The sequence below is a fragment of the Belonocnema kinseyi genome, chromosome 5 (assembly GCF_010883055.1).
Source record: "Belonocnema kinseyi isolate 2016_QV_RU_SX_M_011 chromosome 5, B_treatae_v1, whole genome shotgun sequence".
Taxonomy (NCBI): Eukaryota; Metazoa; Arthropoda; class Insecta; order Hymenoptera; family Cynipidae; genus Belonocnema; species Belonocnema kinseyi.
Genome location: NC_046661.1, coordinates 137,825,427 through 137,845,483, shown reverse-complemented (window position 1 = coordinate 137,845,483; position 20,057 = coordinate 137,825,427). Strand labels below are relative to the sequence as shown.

The 20,057-nt window shown below is 19.6% G+C and overlaps 1 protein-coding gene across 1 annotated transcript in view; it reads right to left on the bottom strand.

Annotated features, from left to right (window-relative positions):
* Positions 1-20,057, bottom strand: part of LOC117172367 — a 504,467-nt gene that overhangs the window by 8,718 nt on the left and 475,692 nt on the right. Inside the window, exons 23-25 of the mRNA XM_033360222.1 lie at positions 15,094-15,276; positions 8,520-8,622; positions 8,277-8,411 (exon numbers count right to left, since the gene is read on the bottom strand). Coding sequence (XP_033216113.1) covers positions 8,277-8,411; positions 8,520-8,622; positions 15,094-15,276 — 421 coding nt within the window. The remainder of the gene's footprint in view (positions 1-8,276; positions 8,412-8,519; positions 8,623-15,093; positions 15,277-20,057) is intronic.

Below are 20,057 nucleotides of genomic sequence, written 5' to 3'. Positions count from 1 at the left end.
TATAATTCCTTCCCGAGAAATCCCAGTCTTTTCCAGGTTTTCGGATTTTCCCGATTAGGTAGACATAATTTTTTTAAGCAATCCAAAAGTGGAAAGAAAGGAGAATAAATTATTTTCAATCTTCAGTAAAATTTAGTTTGTCCATTACTAAATTCAATTAGTTAATGAAAAAATTAGAAAACAAATGATGAAGCTTTAAAGAATTTAAATTGACAATATTTAAATTAATTTAAAATTTAATAATTCAAAACAAAATAACGTCCCAAAGAATCGGATATTAAAATTTTCTCTCTTAAATTTTTAGATCTGGTATAAACGAAATTTGATGGAAGAAAGGAAATTTTTTATTTCTCAAATCCAGAATTACGTGCAAAACGCTCTAAATGATATTTTATATCCAGAAGTGTGATCATCAGGATTTTGAAAAAATGGAAATGCAAATATTTTGTAGAAATTAATATTAAATACGAGAATAATACAAAATTATGAAAAAATAAATACGGAATAAAATAATAATTAATGGAGAAGAAAAACATCAATACGAAAACACGAAAAAACGGTCATGCATCACACTGCTAGACTAATTACACTAGGCCATGCAAAAAAAAAATCAAAAATCAAAAACACTTAATTACTAAAAAGTTGAGAATTTTAAAATAATTTTCTTTTAAAATATTTTTCTTCAACTTTCAGACATCACATTTTTTCACAATTCCCATTTTTCCTCTTTTTTTGGATAAATTTTCGGTTTTTTTCCTGTTTGCAAAAAAAATCCTATTTTACTAGTTTTTTTCCCTAAATGTGAACTAATTTAATAGAAAGGAATAAAAAATGCAACTATTTTAGGTTTAAAGTTCTTTTTTTTTAATTGAAAAATCAATTATTATATTTTTGTTTTCAGAATTGATATCTTCTGCTTGAAAATTTTACTATTTGGATAACAATGTAATTATTTTGTTGAAAAGTCAAATTTTTTGCTGAAAATTCAACCACTCGGTTAAAAATTCATTTTATTTGTTGAAAATTTGACTCCTTTGTTGAAATTTTTTTTTGTTTAAAAACGGATTTTCTTAATTGAAAATTTAACTATTCCATTTTTCGCTGAAAATTTTTGTTTAAATTTAAAACTCAAGTATTAAAATTTTCGTTCAGAATAAATACTAGGGAATTTCAATTTTCCATTTTTTGCTAAAATTGATAGTTTTTAGTTGAAAGTTCGACTATTTAAATTTTTATTGAGATTTATTTTTCTATTCTTCATAGTTTTGTATTAAAAATTTAACTAATTGAATGAAAGTTAAACTATTTGGTTGAAAATTCAACTACTTTGTTGAAAAATGTAAAATTTTGTTAAAAATTTGATTATTTAGTGAAACTTTAGTATTTATTGGATAAAAATTAATTTTTCTAATTAAAAATTCAATTATTTTGCGTGAAAAATTAGTTTTTTTTAAACTAATTTTTTGAACTGAAAATGTAACGTTTACATTTTTGGTTGAAAATGGATCGTTTTTATTTGAAAATTAACTATTTAAATAAAAATTCATATTTTCGGGTTTAAAATTCAAGTGCTTGTTTGAAATTTGAACTACATTTTTGAAAATGAATTTTGTTGGTTGAAAATTTGACTCCTTTATTGAATTTTTGTTTGCTTGAAAATCTAGTAAAAAATTAATTTTTCTAATTAAAAACTCAATTATTTTGATAAAAAAATTAGTTGTTTTCTAAAAAATTAATTTCTTGAATTCATTCTTTATATTAAAATTTTAAATATTCTATTGTCGGCTGAAAATTTTGGTTGGAAATTTGATTACTTAGTTAAAAGTGGAACTGCTATGTTAGAAATTTATATTATTGATATAATTTATTTATTTTATTGAGAATTGTTTTTCTTTTTTTTCGTTAAAAAATAATTTTTTAAACTGGAAATTTAACTCTTCCAATTTGTATTTTTTGGCAATTTGTATTTTTTTTGTTCATATGTTTGGATTAAAAATTCAACTATTTTGCAGAAAATTTATTGTTTTTTTAAATGTAAATTTAACAATTGTTTAATTTTCTACTTTGTTAAAAATTAATTTTATTTCTGAAATTTATTTATTTTATTGAAACTGGTTCTTTCTTTTTGTTGAAAATTAAGTTTTTGAACTGAAAATTCAACTTCTCCGTTTTTGGTTGAACATTAACTTTCTAATTAAAAATTTATATATTTGGGTTGAAAATTCAACTGTTGTGTAAAAAATTGGTCTTTTTGGAATAAAAATTCAACAATTTAGTTGCATTTTTTTATGTTTTAAAAGAAAAATCTTTTTCGGTTCGAAAATTCTAATTTTACGTTAAAACTTTAACAATTTATATATAGTTCGTCCTTTTCAGTTACAACTTCATCTCTTTGTAATGGAAAATTTCTTGGTTGAAAATTGGTTTTTGGATTCGAAAATAATTAAATAACTTTGCTAAAAATTTATCTTTTTTGTAAAATAATGTTATTTTCTTGGAAATTCAATTACTCAGTGGAAAATTCGTCTTTTTTAATCAAAAAAATTAATCTTCTGGGTTGAAAATTTAAATATTTTGTTGAAAATACGTTTTTTTTGTTGAAATATAATTTTTCAAACTCTACATTTAACTGCTTCATTTTTTGTTGATAATGAATTGTTTCTAGTTAAAAATGAACTTTTTAAATTAAAAAATTCAAATTTTCGGATTGAAAATTCGATTATTTTCTTGAAAAGTCATCCTTTTCCGTAGAAAACTTAAAAATGCAAGTGCAGAAATTTAAAACATTCCTTTTTTTTGTGTGGATTTCTTAATTTTGTTAAGAAGTGCTCTTTTATTTAAAAATTGATATTTTTATTTAAAAAATGATATTTTTTATTAGGAATTTGAGATAATTGGTAGAAAATGTAATTGTTTCGTTGAAAATTTAAATAATTGGTTGCAAATTCAACCATTTTGTAAAAAAGTAATCTTTTTTGATAGAAATTTCTTTTTTATGTTTAATGAATCATCGTTTTGTTTATAAAATTCGTTATTTTGGATTGAAAATTCGTCTTTTTTAATGACAAATTACAAAATTCAACTATTTGGTTCAAAATAATACTTTTTTTTTAGACCATTTATTAATTTTGTTGAAAATTGATTTTTTAAATATATCTTTAGTAGGTGAAAAATTGAATTATTTGGTTAAAAATTGAACTATTCTGTTGAAAATTCAATTATTTTATTTCAAAAATTCATCGTTTTTTATAGAAAACTCGTTCTTTTTGTGAATGGAAAATACAAAATAATCTTTATTATTTTGTATTTATGAATTTTACTAGAAATTCATTTGTTCTTGTGGATTTAATTTAAATTGTATATTTATTATTATTACATGTAATTAGTTATTTATTATTTATTTATTATGATTATTATTTATTAATTATTATTATATAATTTCATTTTTCTTGAAAATTGATATTTTTTCTTCAAAAATTCAAAAAACTGGAAAAATGTATCTTCTTTATTTGAAAATTTATCAAATTTGTTAAAATATCAGCTATTTTTTCAAAAATATATCTTTAGTAGGTTTTTAGTAGTTCAAAATTTAATTTTGTTGTCAAAAAATTCATAAATTTTTTGAAAATTCAACTATTTTGTTAAAAAATCCTTTTTTTATTAAAAGATCCAGGTTTTGGTTAAAAAATAGTTGTTTTTTAATAGAAAATTAATGTTTTTTGGTAGAAAAGTTGAAAGTTGAACTGTTCTGTTAAAAAAATTCTTTTGTTCTTGAGGATTTAATCATTTTCTTGAAAATTTATCCTTTTTAGTTGAAAATTCAAATAATTGGTAGAAAATTTATCTTCATTGTTTGAAAAATCAACTACTTGGTTAAAAATGTATATTTGGCAGGTTAAAAATTCAACTATTATGTTGAAAATTTAATTTATTGTTGGAAAATTGATTAATTTGTTGAAAGTTCAACTATTTTATTAAAAAATTATATTTTCTGGTGAATAGTTCAACTTTTGGATTAAAAATTCGTTTGTTTTTTCTAATAGAAAATTCATCTTTTTAAATTGAAAATTTGTCATTTTTGGTAGAAAAGTTAAAAATACAACTGTTTGATTTAAAAAAAAATTTGGTTCTTGAAAATTTAATCATTGCCTTGAAAATTGATATTTTTTATTTGGAAATTCAAATAACTGCTAAAAATTTTTCTACTTTACTCGAAAATTTATCCAATATTTTTATGTTTAAAATTCAGCGTTTTGTATAGAAAATTCCTTTTATTTTAATGAGAAATTTAAAAATGCAAATGTTTGGATCAAAATAAGAATTTAAAAAAAAAATTCATTAACTATGTTGAAAATTGAACGTTTCTGTTTAAAAATTTATCTTTATTATTTGAAAATTCAAATAATTCGTATAAAATTTATCTTCTTTGTTTGAAAATTCAACTATTCTATTGAAAATGTATTTTTTTTTGTTGCAACATAAAAACATTTTTTTTAAATTCAACTCTTTCGTTAAAAAAATCATTTTTCTTAAAGTTCCACTTTTTTGTTAAAAATTCGTTCTTTTGGATTGAAAATTTATCCGTTTTGATGAGAAAGTTAAAATTGCAACTGCTTGCATCAAAATAATCGTTTTTTTTTTTTAAAGATTTATTAACTCTATTACAAATTGAACTTTTCTATTTGATAATCTATCCTCTTTATTTAAAAATTCAAATAATTGGTAGAAAATTTATCTTTTTTGTTCGAAAATTCAACTATTTCGTTAAAAAAAGAATCTTTTTTTATTAAAAGTTGTAATTTTTGGTTGAAAATTCGTTTTTTTTTAGAAAATTCATACTTTTGAATTAAAAATTCATCTTCTTTGGTAGAAAAGTTAAAAATGCAATTGTTTATTTAAAAAATTCTTTTGTTCTTGAAAATGTATTCATTTTCTTGAAAATTTCATTTTTTTATTTGAAAATTTAACTATTCTGTTGAAAAATTACGTTTCTTGATGAAAAATTAATATATTTTTTGAAAATTTAAATATTTAATTAAAAAATAATCTTTTTGTTAAAAAATCGTCTTTTCGGATAGAAAACCCATCCTTTTGAATTCAAAATTCATCCTTTTTGTTAGAAAAATTAAAAGTTTAACTGTTTGGTTATAAAAAGTCCTTTTATTTTTGAGGATTTAATCATTTTCGTGAAAATTGATCCTTTCTATTTGAAAATTTATTTTTTTCATTAAAAAATTAAAATAATTGGTATAAAATTTATCTTCTTTGTTTGAAAATTCAACTATTCTGTTGAAAATTTATTTTTGTTCTTGAAAAATTACTAAATTATTTCTAATTTGAACTATTTTGCTAAAAAAAATCATCTCTTTTTATTTATAGAAATGTTAAAAATGCAACTGTTTATATTCAAAAACATTCTTTTGTTCTTGAGGATTTGATAATTTTCTTGAAAATTGATTTTTTTATTTGAAAATTTAACTATTCTGTTGAGAAATTAAGTTTGTTGTTGAAAAATTAATGCATTTTTTGAAAATTCAAATATTTTAGTAAAAAATAATTTTTTCGTAGAAAAGTTTTAAAAAAGTTAAAAGTTAAAAAAGTCTTTTTTCCAGGATTTAATCATTTTCTTGAAAATTGATATTTTTTTATTTGAAAATTCAACTATTCTGTTGAAAATTTAATTTTGTTGTTAAAAGGTTAATAAATATATTGAAAATTCAACTATTTTGTTTAAAAAAATCAACTTTTTTATTCAATGTTCCACTTTTTTTGTTAAAAATTCGTTTTTTATTTGTAGAAAATTTGTCATTTTGAATTAAAAATTAGTTTTTTTCGGTGGAAATGTTAAAAATGCAACTGTTTATTTATTTTTTAATTCTTTTGTTCTTGTGGATTTAATAATTTTCTTGAAAATAAATTTTTTATTTGAAAATTCAACTATTTTGTTGAAAAATGATCTGTTTTTATTAAAATTTCCACTTTTTTGTTGAAAAATCTTTTTTTTTTAATAAAAATTTCATCCTTTTGATTTAAAAATTCACCTTTTTTGGTAAAAAAAAGTTAAAAATGCAACTGCTTGGTTAAAAAAGTATTTTGTTTCCGAGGAATTAATCATTTTCTTGAAAATTGATCTTTTATATTTAAATATTCAAATAATTGGTAAAAAAATTATCTGCTTCGTTTGAAAATTCAACTATTTTGTTGAAAATTTAATTTTTTTGTTGAAAAATTGATAATAATTTTGAAAATTCAACTATTTTGTTAAAAATGTCACCTTTTCCGATTGAAAGTTCCACTTTTTTGTTAAAAAATCACCTTAACGGATAGAAAATTCATCCTTTTGAATGGAAAATTCATTTTTTTGGGTAGCAATCTTAAAAATTCAACTCTTCAGTTAATAAAATTTTTCTTCTTCTTGAGGATTTAATAATTTTTTTGAAAATTAATTTTTTATTTGAAAATTCCACGTTTTTGTTGACAAATCATCTGTTTTTATTAAAATTTCCACTTTTTTGTTGCAAAATCTTTTTTTTTTTAATGAAAAATTCATTCTTTTAAATTGAAAATTCACCTTTTTTGGTAAAAAAGTTGAAAATGCAACTGCTTAGTTAAAAAAGTATTTTGTTTACCAGGATTTAATCATTTTCTTGAAAATTGATAGTTTTTATTGAAAAATTCAACTATTCTGTTGAAAAATTAAATTTGTTATTGAAAAATTAAGACATTTTTGAAAGGTGAAATATTTTAGTAAAAAATCATCTTTTTTGGTTAAAAGTTTCACTTTTTTGTTCAAAAATCGTCTTTTTGGATAGAAAATTCATCCTTTTGGATTGAAAATTGACTTTTTTTATTTGAAAATTCAAATATCTGGTAGAAAATTTATCTTTATAAGTTGAAACTTCAACTATTTGTTTAAAAATATATCTTAAGTAGGTGGAAAATTGAACTATTTTGTTACAAATTCAATTTTTTATTTAAAAAATCATCGTTTTGAATAGAAAATTCATACTTTCAAATTGAAAAATCATCTTTTTTGGTATTTTTTTCATCTTTATTTGAAAATTTATCAAATTACTTGAAATGTCAGCTATTTTTTCAAAAATATATATTTTTAAGTAGTTCAAAATTTAATCTTGTTGTTGTAAAATAAAAGATTTTTTGAAAATTTAACTATTTTCTTAAAAAATGATATTTAAAAAAAATCACTTTTTGGTTACAAAAAAAAATAAAAATAAAATAGAAAATGCATCTTTTTAAATTGAAAATTCATATTTTTTGGTAGAAAAGTTTAAAATGCAATTGTTTAGTTAAAAAATTCTTTTTTTTCTCCAGGATTTAATCATTTTCTTGAAAATTGGTCTTTCTTATTTGAAAATTCAAATAATTGGTAGAAAAATTATCTTATTTGTTTAAAAATTCAACTATTCTGTTAAAAATTTAATTTTGTTGTTGAAAAATTAATATATTTTTTGAAGTAAAAATTAATTTTTGTTGGTAGAAAAGTTAAAAATGCAACTGCTTATTTATTTTTAAAATTCTTTTGTTCTTGTGGATTTAATAATTTTCTTGAAAATTAATTTTTTATTTCAAAATTCAACTATTTTGTTGAAAAATGATCTGTTTATATTAAAATTTCCACTTTTTTGTTGAAAAATCTTTTTTTTTTTAATAAAATTTTCATCCTTTTGAATCAAAACTTAAAAATTAGTTGAAATTTCAACTATTTTTTTAATCATATATATTCAGTAGGTGAAAAAATTTGACTATTTCGTTAAAAATTAAATTATTCTTTTGAAAATATAATTATTTTATTTAAAAAATCATCGTTTTGTATCGAAAATGCTTTTTTTTAATAAGAAATTTAAAAATGCAACTGTGTGGATGAAAATAATCTTTTAGAAAATTTAAGTATTTTATTAAAAAATTATCTTTTCTCGTAAATAGTCACACTTTCTGGTTGAAAAATCGTTTTTTTCAAATAGAAAATTCATCCATTTAATTTCCAAAATTTATCTTCATATATTAAACTGTTTTTTAATTTAAAAAATCAATTTTCTTGTCTGAAAATTAACTTTTTTTGAAATTCACATCTTTTGGTATAAAATTAATCTTCCTTATTATTATTAAATTTATTAAGGAATTTATTTTCCTATTATTTTCCCAATTTCGTGAAAAATCATATTTATTTAACAAAGAAGCCCCAAGAAAAATATTGATAAAATTCTCAAATTTTTGGCAACGATCCTAATTATTTTTTATTTAAATTTTTCACGTACCAGCCACCATTTTGCTCTTCTCCATCACTTGTTTTGCCAAAATTTGATTAAGTTGAAGGATATGTTCCCGCTGTCTCTTTTCCTCAGCGACTTTTCGCTTCAGAGTGTCCGATTTTTCAACATTTTTCTCATCTTCTAGAAACAAATAGGGGGAAAAAAATTGGTATTAAAAAAATTAGAGAATTAAATTAAAAGTATAATTAATTTTAGATTGATTTTAATCTTGAAAAAATGGAAACAAACCTCCACCTTCCGGGGCCGTTACTCCAGTTTCAGAAAGCATTTTTCTTATGGATTCTACTTTTTTGAGCCTCTGTTCTCTTTCCTCTGCAGTCAGCTCTGGTGTCTAAAAAAAATTTTAATTTTTTTTTGTCAAAGAAGAAGAAACTCGGTTGATTTTTCAACATTTTTTTTTGCAAGTTTTAGAGAAAAAATTATATAATTAGTTAACGGTTTTTTAAAATTATTTTTTAAATGGAAATTTAACAATTCCATATTTGGAAAATTCAACTATTGGTTGAAAATGTCTCTATTTTGTAAAAACTTTGTCTTTTGAAAATATAATTAAGTGAAAAATTCAATGAAAAAAATAATAATAAATTTTTTTGGTTGGCAATACTTTTCTTTCGTTGAAAATAATTTTTTTTAGATTGAAAATTTATTTGTTTGTGTGACCATTTAACTGAATTTTTCGGTGAAATGTTTTTTGAAACATTTAATTTTTTTTTAACATTTATTTGATTATTTTATTTGCTTAAAAATGTATCTTTTTTAGTTGAAAATTAATCTATTTTGTTAAATATTTTTTTTGGGTAGAAAATGAATCTTTCAGGTAGAAAATTTCATTAAAAAATAAAATATTTGGTTTGAAATTCATGTATTATGTTAAAAATTATTCCTTTTTGGTAGAAAATTGACCTTCTTGGTTATTAAAATTTCCTTTCTTTGGTTGAAAATTATATTTATATTAAAAATTGATTTTTTGAACTTAAAATTTAACTAGTCCATTTTTTTCTTGAAATTTTATTTTTTTATAAACATTTGATAATTTTGGTTAAAAAGTCGTCTGTTTGGTTTAAAATTGATTTAATTTGGTAAAAAATTTATTCCAGTAACTTAAAATTAGATTATTCTATTTTCAGTTGAAAATTCATCTATTTTTGGAAAAATTGATTTTTTTTTATAAAAAATTTACCTACTTATTTGAAAATTCCATTAAAAAATAAAATATTTGTTTGAAAATTCATTTATTTTGTTAAAAATTCTACAGTTTTGCGAAAACAATAATTTTTTATTAAAAAAAAGTTGTTTTTTTATTAAAAATTAGTTTTTCAAACTTAAAACTTAACTATTTCGTTGAAAATTTATTTTATTTGGAAAAAAGTCTATGCTAACAAGCGGTTTTTTTCGTAGAAAATAAATATTTTTAGTAAAAAATTTACCTTTTTTGTTGAAAATTCGATTAAAAATTAAAAAGATTTGGATGAAAATGCATGTATTTAATTAAAAATTATTCCTTTTTGGTAGAAAATTATTTTCTATTTTGCAAATCCATTTCTTTGGTTGAAAATTATTTGTTTAATTGAAAATTAATTTTTTGGGGTAAAACTGTAAGTTTTATGCAGAAAATTTTTTTATATGCATTTAATATTTTCGGTAGCAAATTAATTTTTGTTGTTGTTGAAAATTTAACCATTTTATTACAAATTTATTTTATTTGCTTAAAAATTTACTTCTCTGAATGAAAATTCCTCTATTTTGTTGAAAATTTATATATTTTTTTGGTAAAAAATTAACCGTTGGGATTAAAATTCCACGAAAAAATAAAACATTTGGCTGAAAAGTGATTTATTTGGTTAAACATTATTCTTATTTAATAGATGATTAATCTTTTTGGTTGAAAATTAATTTCTTTAGCAGAAAAGCATTATTTTTATTAAAAGTTAATTTTGTTAACTAAAAATTGAACTATTCTATTTCTCATTTGGTTGAAAATTCAACTATTTAATTCAAAAATCAACTTTTTTTAAAATTCCTTCACCTTGAAAATTAAACTATTCTATTTCTTTTTGAAAATTTATCTTTTTTTAACTAAAACTTCCTCTATTTTGTGAAAAATGATTTTCTACTAAAGAAATTAAATTTCAACTAAAAGGATGAATTATCTACCAAATATGAATAATTAGTTAATTAGTTAATTTTCTACAAACAAAAATTGCAAAAAATTGAGGCATTTTCAGTTTTAAAAAATACATTTTCACAAAGTAATAGAAAGAAGTTAGAAGAAAGTTGATTTTTTGATTAAATAGTTGAATTTTCAACAAAAAATATATATTTTCTACGAAAAAAAATATTTTTAATAAATAAATGAATCTTCAACTAAAAATATAAATTGTTAACAGGATTGTTAGATTTTTAGTTAAAACATATAACTTTTTAAAAATTTATCTTGTTTTTACTAAAAATTCCTCTATTTTGTTAAAAATTTGTATTTTTTTAATAGACTAAAAATTTTAATAATCTATTTCTTGTTTGGTTGAAAATTGAATTATGTAATTGAAAATGTAACTATTCTGTTAAAAATGTATATTTTTTAGTTGAAACTTCATTTATTTGTTGAAAAGACGTTTTTTCGTGGAAAATTTATATTTTTAGCTAAAAATTTAACTTTTTTCGTAGAAAATTCACTAAAAAATTAAAAGATTTGAAAGAAAATTCATGTATTTGATTTAAAATTATTCTTTTTTGGTTGAAAATTATTTTTTTTTTAAATTCATTTCTTTGGTTAAAAATTATTTTTTTAATTGAAAATTAATTTTTTGGAGTAACACTTTGATTAAGTTTTATGCCGAATTCTTTTTTTAAATACAATAAATATTTTCGGCAGAAAATTCTTTTTTTTTTAGTCAAAAATTTAACCATTTTATCAAAAATTAACCATTTTATTTAAAATTTATTTTATTTGCTTAAAAATTTACGTCTCTGAATAAAAATTAAAGTATTGTATTTCTTTTTGGAAATGTATCTTTTTTTAACTGAAAATTCCTCTATTTTGTTGAAAATTTGGATTTTTTTTTATAGAAAATTAACCTTTGGGATTAAAATTTCAGTGAAAAATAAAATATTCGGTTAAAAGTGATTTATTTTGTTAAAAATTATTCTTAATTGGTAGACAATTCATATTTTTGGTTGAAATTTAATTTCTTTAGTAGAAAATAATTTTTTTATTAAAAAATAAGTTTATTAACTAAAGATTTAAATAATTTATTTCTTGTTTGGTTGAAAATTGAATTATTTCATTAAAAATATATTTTTTTGGTAGAAAGTTATATGTTTTATCTAAAAATGTAACTATTCTGTTAAAAAATTTATATTTTTTAGTTGAAAATTCATTTATTTGTTGAAAAGACGTTTTTTTTTCGTGGAAAATTTATATTTTTAGTTATAAATTAAACTTTTTTGTAGAGAATTGGATAAAAAACTAAAGGATTTGAAAGAAAAGTCATGTATTTTATTTTAAATTATTCTTTTTTAGTTGAAAATTATTTTTTTTTAACTTCCTTTCTTTGGTAAATACATTAAATATTTTCGGCAAAAAACTCATTTTTTTAGTTAAAAATTTAACCATTTTATAAAAAATTTATTTTATTTGCATAACATTTTATGTCTCTGAATAAAAATTAAAGTATTGTATTTCTTTTTGAAAATTTATCTTTTTTTTTACTGAAAATTCCTCTATTTTGTTGAAAATTTGTATTTTTTAAATAAAAAATTAACCTTTGGGCTTAAAATTTCGGTAAAAAATAAAATATTTAGCTAAAAGTGATTTATTTTGTTAAAAATTATTCTTAATTGATAGATAATTCATCTTTTTAGTCGAAATTTAATTTCTTTAGTAGAAAATATTTTTATTTATTAAAAATAAGTTTATTAACTACAAATTTCAATAATCTATTTCTTGTTTAGCTGAAAATTGAATTATTTCATTAAAAATGTAACTATTCTGTTAAAAATTTATATTTTTTAGTTGAAAATTCATTTATTTGTTGAGAAGACGTTTTTTTCGTGGAAAATTTATATTTTTGGTTAAAAATTTACCCTTTTTGTAGAAAATTCACTAAAAATTTAAAGATTTAAAAGAAAATCCATGTATTTTATTTAAAATTATTCTTTTTTGGTTGAAAATTATTTTTTTAATTGAAAATTAATTTTTTGGAGTAAAACTTTAATTAAGTTTGATGCCGAATTCTTTTTTTAAATACAATAAATATTTTCGAAAGAAAATTCATTTTTTTAGTTAAAAATTTAACCATTTTATTAAAAATTTATTTCATTTGCTTAAAAATTTACGTATCTGAATAAAAATTAAAGTATTGTATTTCTTTTTGAAAATTTATCTTTTTTTAAATGAAAATTCCTTAATTTTGTTGAAAATTTGTATTTTTTAAATAGAAAATTAACCTTTGGGCTTAAAATTTCAGTAAAAAATAAAATATTTAGTTAAAAGTGATTTATGTTGTTAAAAATTATTCTGAATTGGTAGACAATTCATATTTTTGGTTCAAATTTAATTTCTTTAGTAGAAAATAATTTTTTTATTAAAAAATAAGTTTATTAACTAAAAATTTAAATAATCAATTTCTTGTTTGGTTGAAAATGGAACTTTTTCATTAAAAATGTTTTTTTTTTTGGTTGAAAGTGATATGTTTTAACTAAAAATGAAACTATTTTGTTTAAAATTTATATTTTCTAGTTCAAGATTCATTTATTTATTTATTGAAAAGACTTTTTCTTTCATAAAAATGTATTTTTTTAGTTAAAATTTCAACTATTTAATTCAAAAATCAACATTCTTTTAAATTCGTTCTTCTCCTTAAGAATTGAACTATTCTATTTCTTTTTGAAAATGTTTTTTTTTTTAACTGAAAATTCCTCTATTTTGTTAAAAATTTATATATTTTTTTGTACAAAATTAACCTTTGTGTTTGAAATTCCATTAAGAACTAAAATATTTAGTTTAAAAGTGATTTATTTTGTTAAAAAATATTCTTATTTAGTGGCTAATTCATCTTTTTAGTTGAAATTTAAATTCTTTCGTAGAAAATCATTTTTTAAAATAAAAATTAATTTTTTCAACTGAAAATTTAACTATTCTGTTAAAAATTTATATTTTTAGATGAAGATTCATTTAATTGTTAAAAAGAAATTTTTTTCATAGAAAATTTATGTTTCTGGTTAAAAATTCAACTATTCAATTAAAAAATCAACCTTCTTTTAAATTCGTTTTTCTCCTTGACAATTTATCTTTTTTCAACTGAAAATTCTTCTATTTTGTTGAAAATTTGTATTTTTTGGCAGAAAATTAACCTTTGGGTTTAAAATTCCATTAATAAATAAAATATTTGGTTGAAATGTGATTTATTTTGTTAAAAATCATTGTTATTAAGTAGATAATTAATCTCTTTGGGTGAAATTTAATTTTTTTTTTGGATGAAATCTTTTTTTTTTTATTAAAAATTTAACTATTCTGTTAAAAATTTATATTTTTTAGTTGAAGATTCATTTATTTGTTGAAAAGACATTTTTTCAGTAGAAAATTTATATTTTTGGTTGAAAATTGAACAATTTTATCAAAAAATTAACTTTCTTCTAAATTCGTTCTTTTCCTTGAAAATCGAACAATCTTATTTCTTTTTTGAAATTTGATCTTTTTTTAACTGAAAATTCCTCTATTTTGTTAAAAAATTTTATTTCTTGGTAGAAAATTAACCATTGGGTTTAAAATTCCATTAAAAAATCAAATATTTGGTTGAAAAGTAATTAATTTTGTTAAAACTTATTCTTATTTGGTAGATAATGAATCTTTTTGGTTGAATTTTAATTCATTTCGTAGAAAATTATTTTTTTTTATTAAAAATGAATTTTTTCAATTAAAAATTTAACCATTCTCTTAAACATTTATTTTTTTGATTTGAAGATTCATTTACTTGTTGAAAAGACTTTTTTCGCAAAAATTTATATTTTTGGATAAAAATTCAACTATTTAATTAAAGAATTAACTTTCTTTTAAATTCGTTTTTCTCCTTGAAAATTTATATATTTTTTTAACTGAAAATTCCTCTATTTTGTTGAAAATTTGAATTTTTTGGTAGAAAATTAAGCTTTGCGTATAAAATTCCATTAAAAAATGAAATATGCCGTTTAAAAGTAATTTATTTTGTTAAAAATTATTCTTTTTTAGTAGATAATTCATCCTCCTGGTTGAAATTTAATTGTTTTAGTAGAAAATCAATTTGTTTCAATTAAAAATTATTTTTTTCAACTAAAAATGTAACTATTCTATTTTTGTTAAATTAAAAATTGAATTATTTCATTAAAAATTTTTTTTTATAAGAAATTTATATATTTAGTTCAAAAATGTAACTAATAAATTCAAAAATCAACTTTCTTTTAAATTCGTTCTTTTCTTTAAAAATTTAACTATTTGATTTGAAAAATACTTTTTCAACTAAAAATATAACCATTCCATGTTTGGTTAAAAATTTATCTTTTTTAGTTGAAGATTTAACTCAATTCTACCAAATTTATTCCCACACTTTTTAAATACAACCAATAATTTTAAATTAAATCAATAAATAACCTGTTTATTTCAGATTTCCCCTGTAATTTTAGCAAAATTAATTCAAAAATTTTTGTTTCATCGAGAACCAAATTGTAAAAAGTTGCTTATTATATAAAAAAGGAAATAATTTTTTCCTCACAGTTATGCTTAGAACAAGTCTGATCATTTTGAACAGAAAAAGGTGAAAAAAATTACCTTTTCGGGAATATAACGTTCCGGAATGATAATTTTGTTCGGCGTTCCCAAAAGCTGATCGATCGTACTTTCATTGTATTTTAATTCCTTGTGGCTTAAGGTCGATCTCACAACATCTGGAGCATTTATTCTCGGCCTGAGGGCTCTTTCCATGTCCAAATCGTCTCTCGCTCTTCCCATTCCCTAAAAAACGGAATAAAAAAAATCAAAATTTCAAAAAAAATTACCAAAATCGGTTGCGGATTTTAAATTCTGTAAATAAACAGTGAATCTTAATTTCAAAAATTAAATAAACAATTAAATAAATTAAATAAAGTAAATAAACCTTAATAAAATAATTAATTTCTGAGGGAACAAAATTTGCCTCGGCCCGGATTTGAACCGGGACCGCTACTATAGACGAGTAGAGCGTTTAGGGAATTGCGCCACAGAGGCCAATGCAAATATTTTTTTCTCCCAGTTCCAAAGTCCAAAATTTATTTGACCCAAAATCGGCTTTTTCACTTAAAATTATATATTTTTTAAAATGAAAATTCATCTCTTTTGGTATATAAATGACCTTTTTTCATTCGAAATGATAATTTTTTGGTAAAAATAATTCTTCTCTTTGAGGATTTAATCATTTTTCTGGGACTCAAATAATTTGGTAAAAAATGTATGTTTTTTTATGCATCTTTTCGGTAGATAGTTGCACTTTTCTGTGGAAAATTTGTCGTTTTGGATAGAAAATGCGTCCCAATATTGAATAAAAATAAAAATATTTTTTGGTGAATGTATTAATTATTAATTGTTTCGTTACAAATCCATAGGTGAAAATTGAACTATTTTGTTAAAAATTCATTTTTTTGGTTCAAAATTGAACTATCTGTTAATTTTTTTGAATTCATGTATTTTACTAATCGAGTTTTTTGTTAAAAAATTAATATTCTTCTCGAAATTTTTGTTGTATTAATTAATTTTTTTAACGGAAAATAATAGTTTTTCATTTATGGTTAAAAATTGATATTTTTTTTGTTAAAAATGTAATTATTTTTTTTGAACATTCGTTGTTTTTTTCCAGAAAATTAATTTTTTCAGCTGAAAATGTAACTATTTCATTTTTTTGTTTAAATTTTTCTTTTTTAGTTTAAAATTCTACTATTTGATTGAAAATTCATGTGTTTTGCTAAAAAATTACCTATTTTGAAAAAAATTCATGAATTTTATTTTAAAACAAATTATAATAAATTACAAAAAATCTTCGACTGTTTTGTGGAAAATTCGTTTTTTTTTCATTAAAAATGTTACCACTCTGTTGAAAGTTCGTTGTTTGTTGTTGAAAATTAATAATATTTCAACTAACGATTTAAATATTACTTTTCTGTTAACAAATCAATATTTTTCTGTTGAAAAATAATCTTCTTGGTTAAAAATTCATCTTTTTATTGAGACATCAACTAATTAATTAAAAAATTTATTTTCTGTGTTGAAATTAATTTTCGTTAAAATTTCGTCTTTTTGGTATCATTTATAAATGAAGAGTAAGCCTTTTGTTGAATTTTTTTAAATTAAATCTTTTAACTGAAAATGTAAATATTTTATTTTTGGTCGAAAGTTGATATTTTTCGTTGAAAATTTAACATTTTTTTCAATTCGTTTTTTTTTGTTTTAAACATTTAACTAATTAGTAGGTTAATTTTTAAAAATTAAATCTTTGAATTAAAAATGTAAGTATTTTATTTTTGGTTGAAACATTATATTATTCATTGAAAATTTAACTATTTTTTTTTTGAAAATTCATTTATTTAACCCAAAATGTAAATATTCGATTTTTTGATGTTGAAAATTTATCTTTTTTAGTTGAAAATTCTACTGTTTGGTTGAAAATTTATATATTTTGCAAATTATTTGTCTATTTTGGTTTAAAAATTAATCATTTTGTTAAAATTCCACTTATTTGTAAAAAAATCAAGTTCGCTAAATTTATCTTTTTTGTTTGAATATTGAAGTATTTTGTTGAAAATTCGTTGTTTTGCGGTTTAAAATAATTACTTAAACTAAAAATTAATATATTTAATTTTTTGTTGAAAAACGATATTTTTAGTTGAAAATTTTAATATTTGATTAAAAATTAATGTATTTTGTCAAAACTTCATTTTTGCTAGAAAATTAAATTTCGTGGTTAAAAATTCATCACTTTGATTGAAAATTCAACTGTTTGGTGCAAATTATTCTCCTTGGGTTTGAAAATTAATCTTTTTGACTGAAAATTCAACTGCTTGATAAAAAATTCGACAATTTTCATAAAAAATTAAGAATTTTATTGAAAATTTAATATTTTTCATGTACTCTTTTTTAATTAAATATTTAACTATATGTTGAAAAATCACATGTACTAATGCTCGTTTTTTGTGGGAAAAATCATTTTTTGTAACTAAATAATTGAGCAATTCCATTTTTTGTTAAAAATTAACTTTTTAGAAAATACTTGAACGTTTCTAGAAAAAAATTTCAATATTTGTTGAAAACTCGTATTTTTGTTGGAAACTTGTTTCTTGTTAAATGAAAGTTGATATTTTTAACTGAAAATGTAGCTATTGAAAATACATCTATTGTGCTAAAAAATTCCACTATTTCATTGAAATTTATTTTAATTTCTGCTGTTGAAAATGTATATTTTTTTACCTTAAAAATGCATCTATTTGTTTCAAAATTAATCTATTTGGTCAAATAATTTTTAGAGAACCGAGAAAAAATCTGCCTCGGCCTGGATTTGAACCCGGAACACCACTATTCCCGAATAATTCATCTGAATATTTATAATTAATTAATAATTATAATAATTAATTTAATTTATTTATTTAACTAAAATATAAAATATTCCATTTTTTCTTAAAATGCATCTTTTTTTATTAAAAATTTCAATATTTGGTTAATAATTTATGCATTTTGCTAAATATTTATCTTTTTTGTTTAAAATTTAATTATTTTTTTTGGAAAATTGAAAAATATAATTTAAAATTCGCCTCTTTTGGTAGAAAAGTAATCTTCTTGGTTAAAAATTCATCTATTTGTTTGGAAAATTATATTATTTTGTTGATTTTTTTTTTTAATTAAATATTTCAAGTGAAAATGTAACTATTCTATTTTTGTTTGGAAATTCATGTGTTTTGTTAAAAATGTTTCATTTTAGTAGAAAATTCATCTTATTATTTAAAAACTACTTTTTCGATTTACGATTTAAGTATTTTATTTACAATTTTTTTTTGTGGTTGAAAATTCATGTATTTTGCTAAATATTTGTCTTTTTGGTTTAAAATTTAATTTTTTTGGGAAAATTCATCAATTTCTTTTAAAATTCGCTTCTTTTGATAAAAAATTAATCTTCTTGGTTAAAAATTCACCTTTTTGGTTGAAAAATTGATTATTTTTTTTAAATTAAATATTTTAAGTGAAAATATATCTATTTTATTTTTGGCTGAAAATTAATCTTTTTGGTTGATAATTCTTCTGTTTATTCAAAAATTAATTTCTGTGATTGACTTTTTAACCATTTTGTAAATTTTTTTTTTGTGTTGAAAATTTATCTTTTTGCTTAAAAATTTCAATATTTAGTTGCAAAATCATGTATTTTACTTAATATTTGTCTTTTTGTTTTAAAATTTAATTTTTTTTTTGAAAAATTCATAAGTATAATTTAAAATTGGTCTCTTTTGATAGAAAATTAATCTTCTTAATTAAAAAATCATCTCTTTGTTTGCAAAATTTTATTATTTTGTTGAAAATTTTTTTAGAATTAAATCTTTCAACTGGAAATGTAACTATTCTATTCATGGTTGAATATTGATATTATTCTTCGAAAATTTAACTTTTTTCTGAAAACTCGTTTCTGGTAGAAAATTAATCTTCTTGATTAAAAATTCATTTCTTTGGTTAAAATATTTATTATTTTGTTAAATTTGAAAAAAAACTTAAAATGTAACTATTCTGTTTTTGTTTGAAAATTCATGTATTTTTTTTGGTACCATTTTGGCTGCAAATTATACTTCCTGGTTGAAAATTGACCACCTTATTTAAAAATTAATTTCTTCGATTTACGATTTGAGTATTTTGTTAAATATTATTTTTTTTTGTGGTTGAAAATTTATCTTTTTTTTTCATTGAAAATTTCAATATTTGGTTCAAAGTTCATATATTTTGCTAAATATTTTTCTTTTTTGTTTAAAATTTAATTATGTTTTGGAAAATTCCTGAATTTTATTTAAAATTTGCCTTTTTTCGTAGAAAGTTAATCTTCTTGATTAAAAATTTATCTCTCAGGATGAAAAATTCAGTATTTTCTTGAATTTAAACAAAAAAATAAATATTTTAACTGAAAATCTAACTTTTCTATTTTTGGTTGAAAATTCATGTATTTTATTAAAAATGCATCTTTTTTGGTGGAAAATTAATCTTTTTGGTTGAAAATTCACCTGTTTATTTAAAAATTAATTTCTGTGATTGATGATTTAACTAGTTTGTTAAAAATTGTTTTTTTTTGTGGTAGAAAATTTATCTTTTTTTTTGAAAATTTAAATATTTAGTTGAAAAATTCGTGTATTTTGCTAAATATTTGACTTTTCTGTATAAGTTTAATTATTTTTTGGAAAATTCCTGAAATTTGTTTAAAATTTGCCTCTTTTAGTAGAAAATTAATTGTTTTAATTAAAAATTCATCTCTTTGTTTGGAAAATTGTATTATTTTGTTGAATTTTTTTAAAAATTAAATCTTTCAACTGGAAATGTAACTATTCTATTCATGGTTGAATATTGATATTATTCTTCGAAAATTTAACTTTTTTCTGAAAACTCGTTTCTGGTAGAAAATTAATCTTCTTGATTAAAAATTCATTTCTTTGGTTAAAATATTTATTATTTTGTTAAATTTGAAAAAAAACTTAAAATGTAACTATTCTGTTTTTGTCTGAAAATTAATTAATTTAATT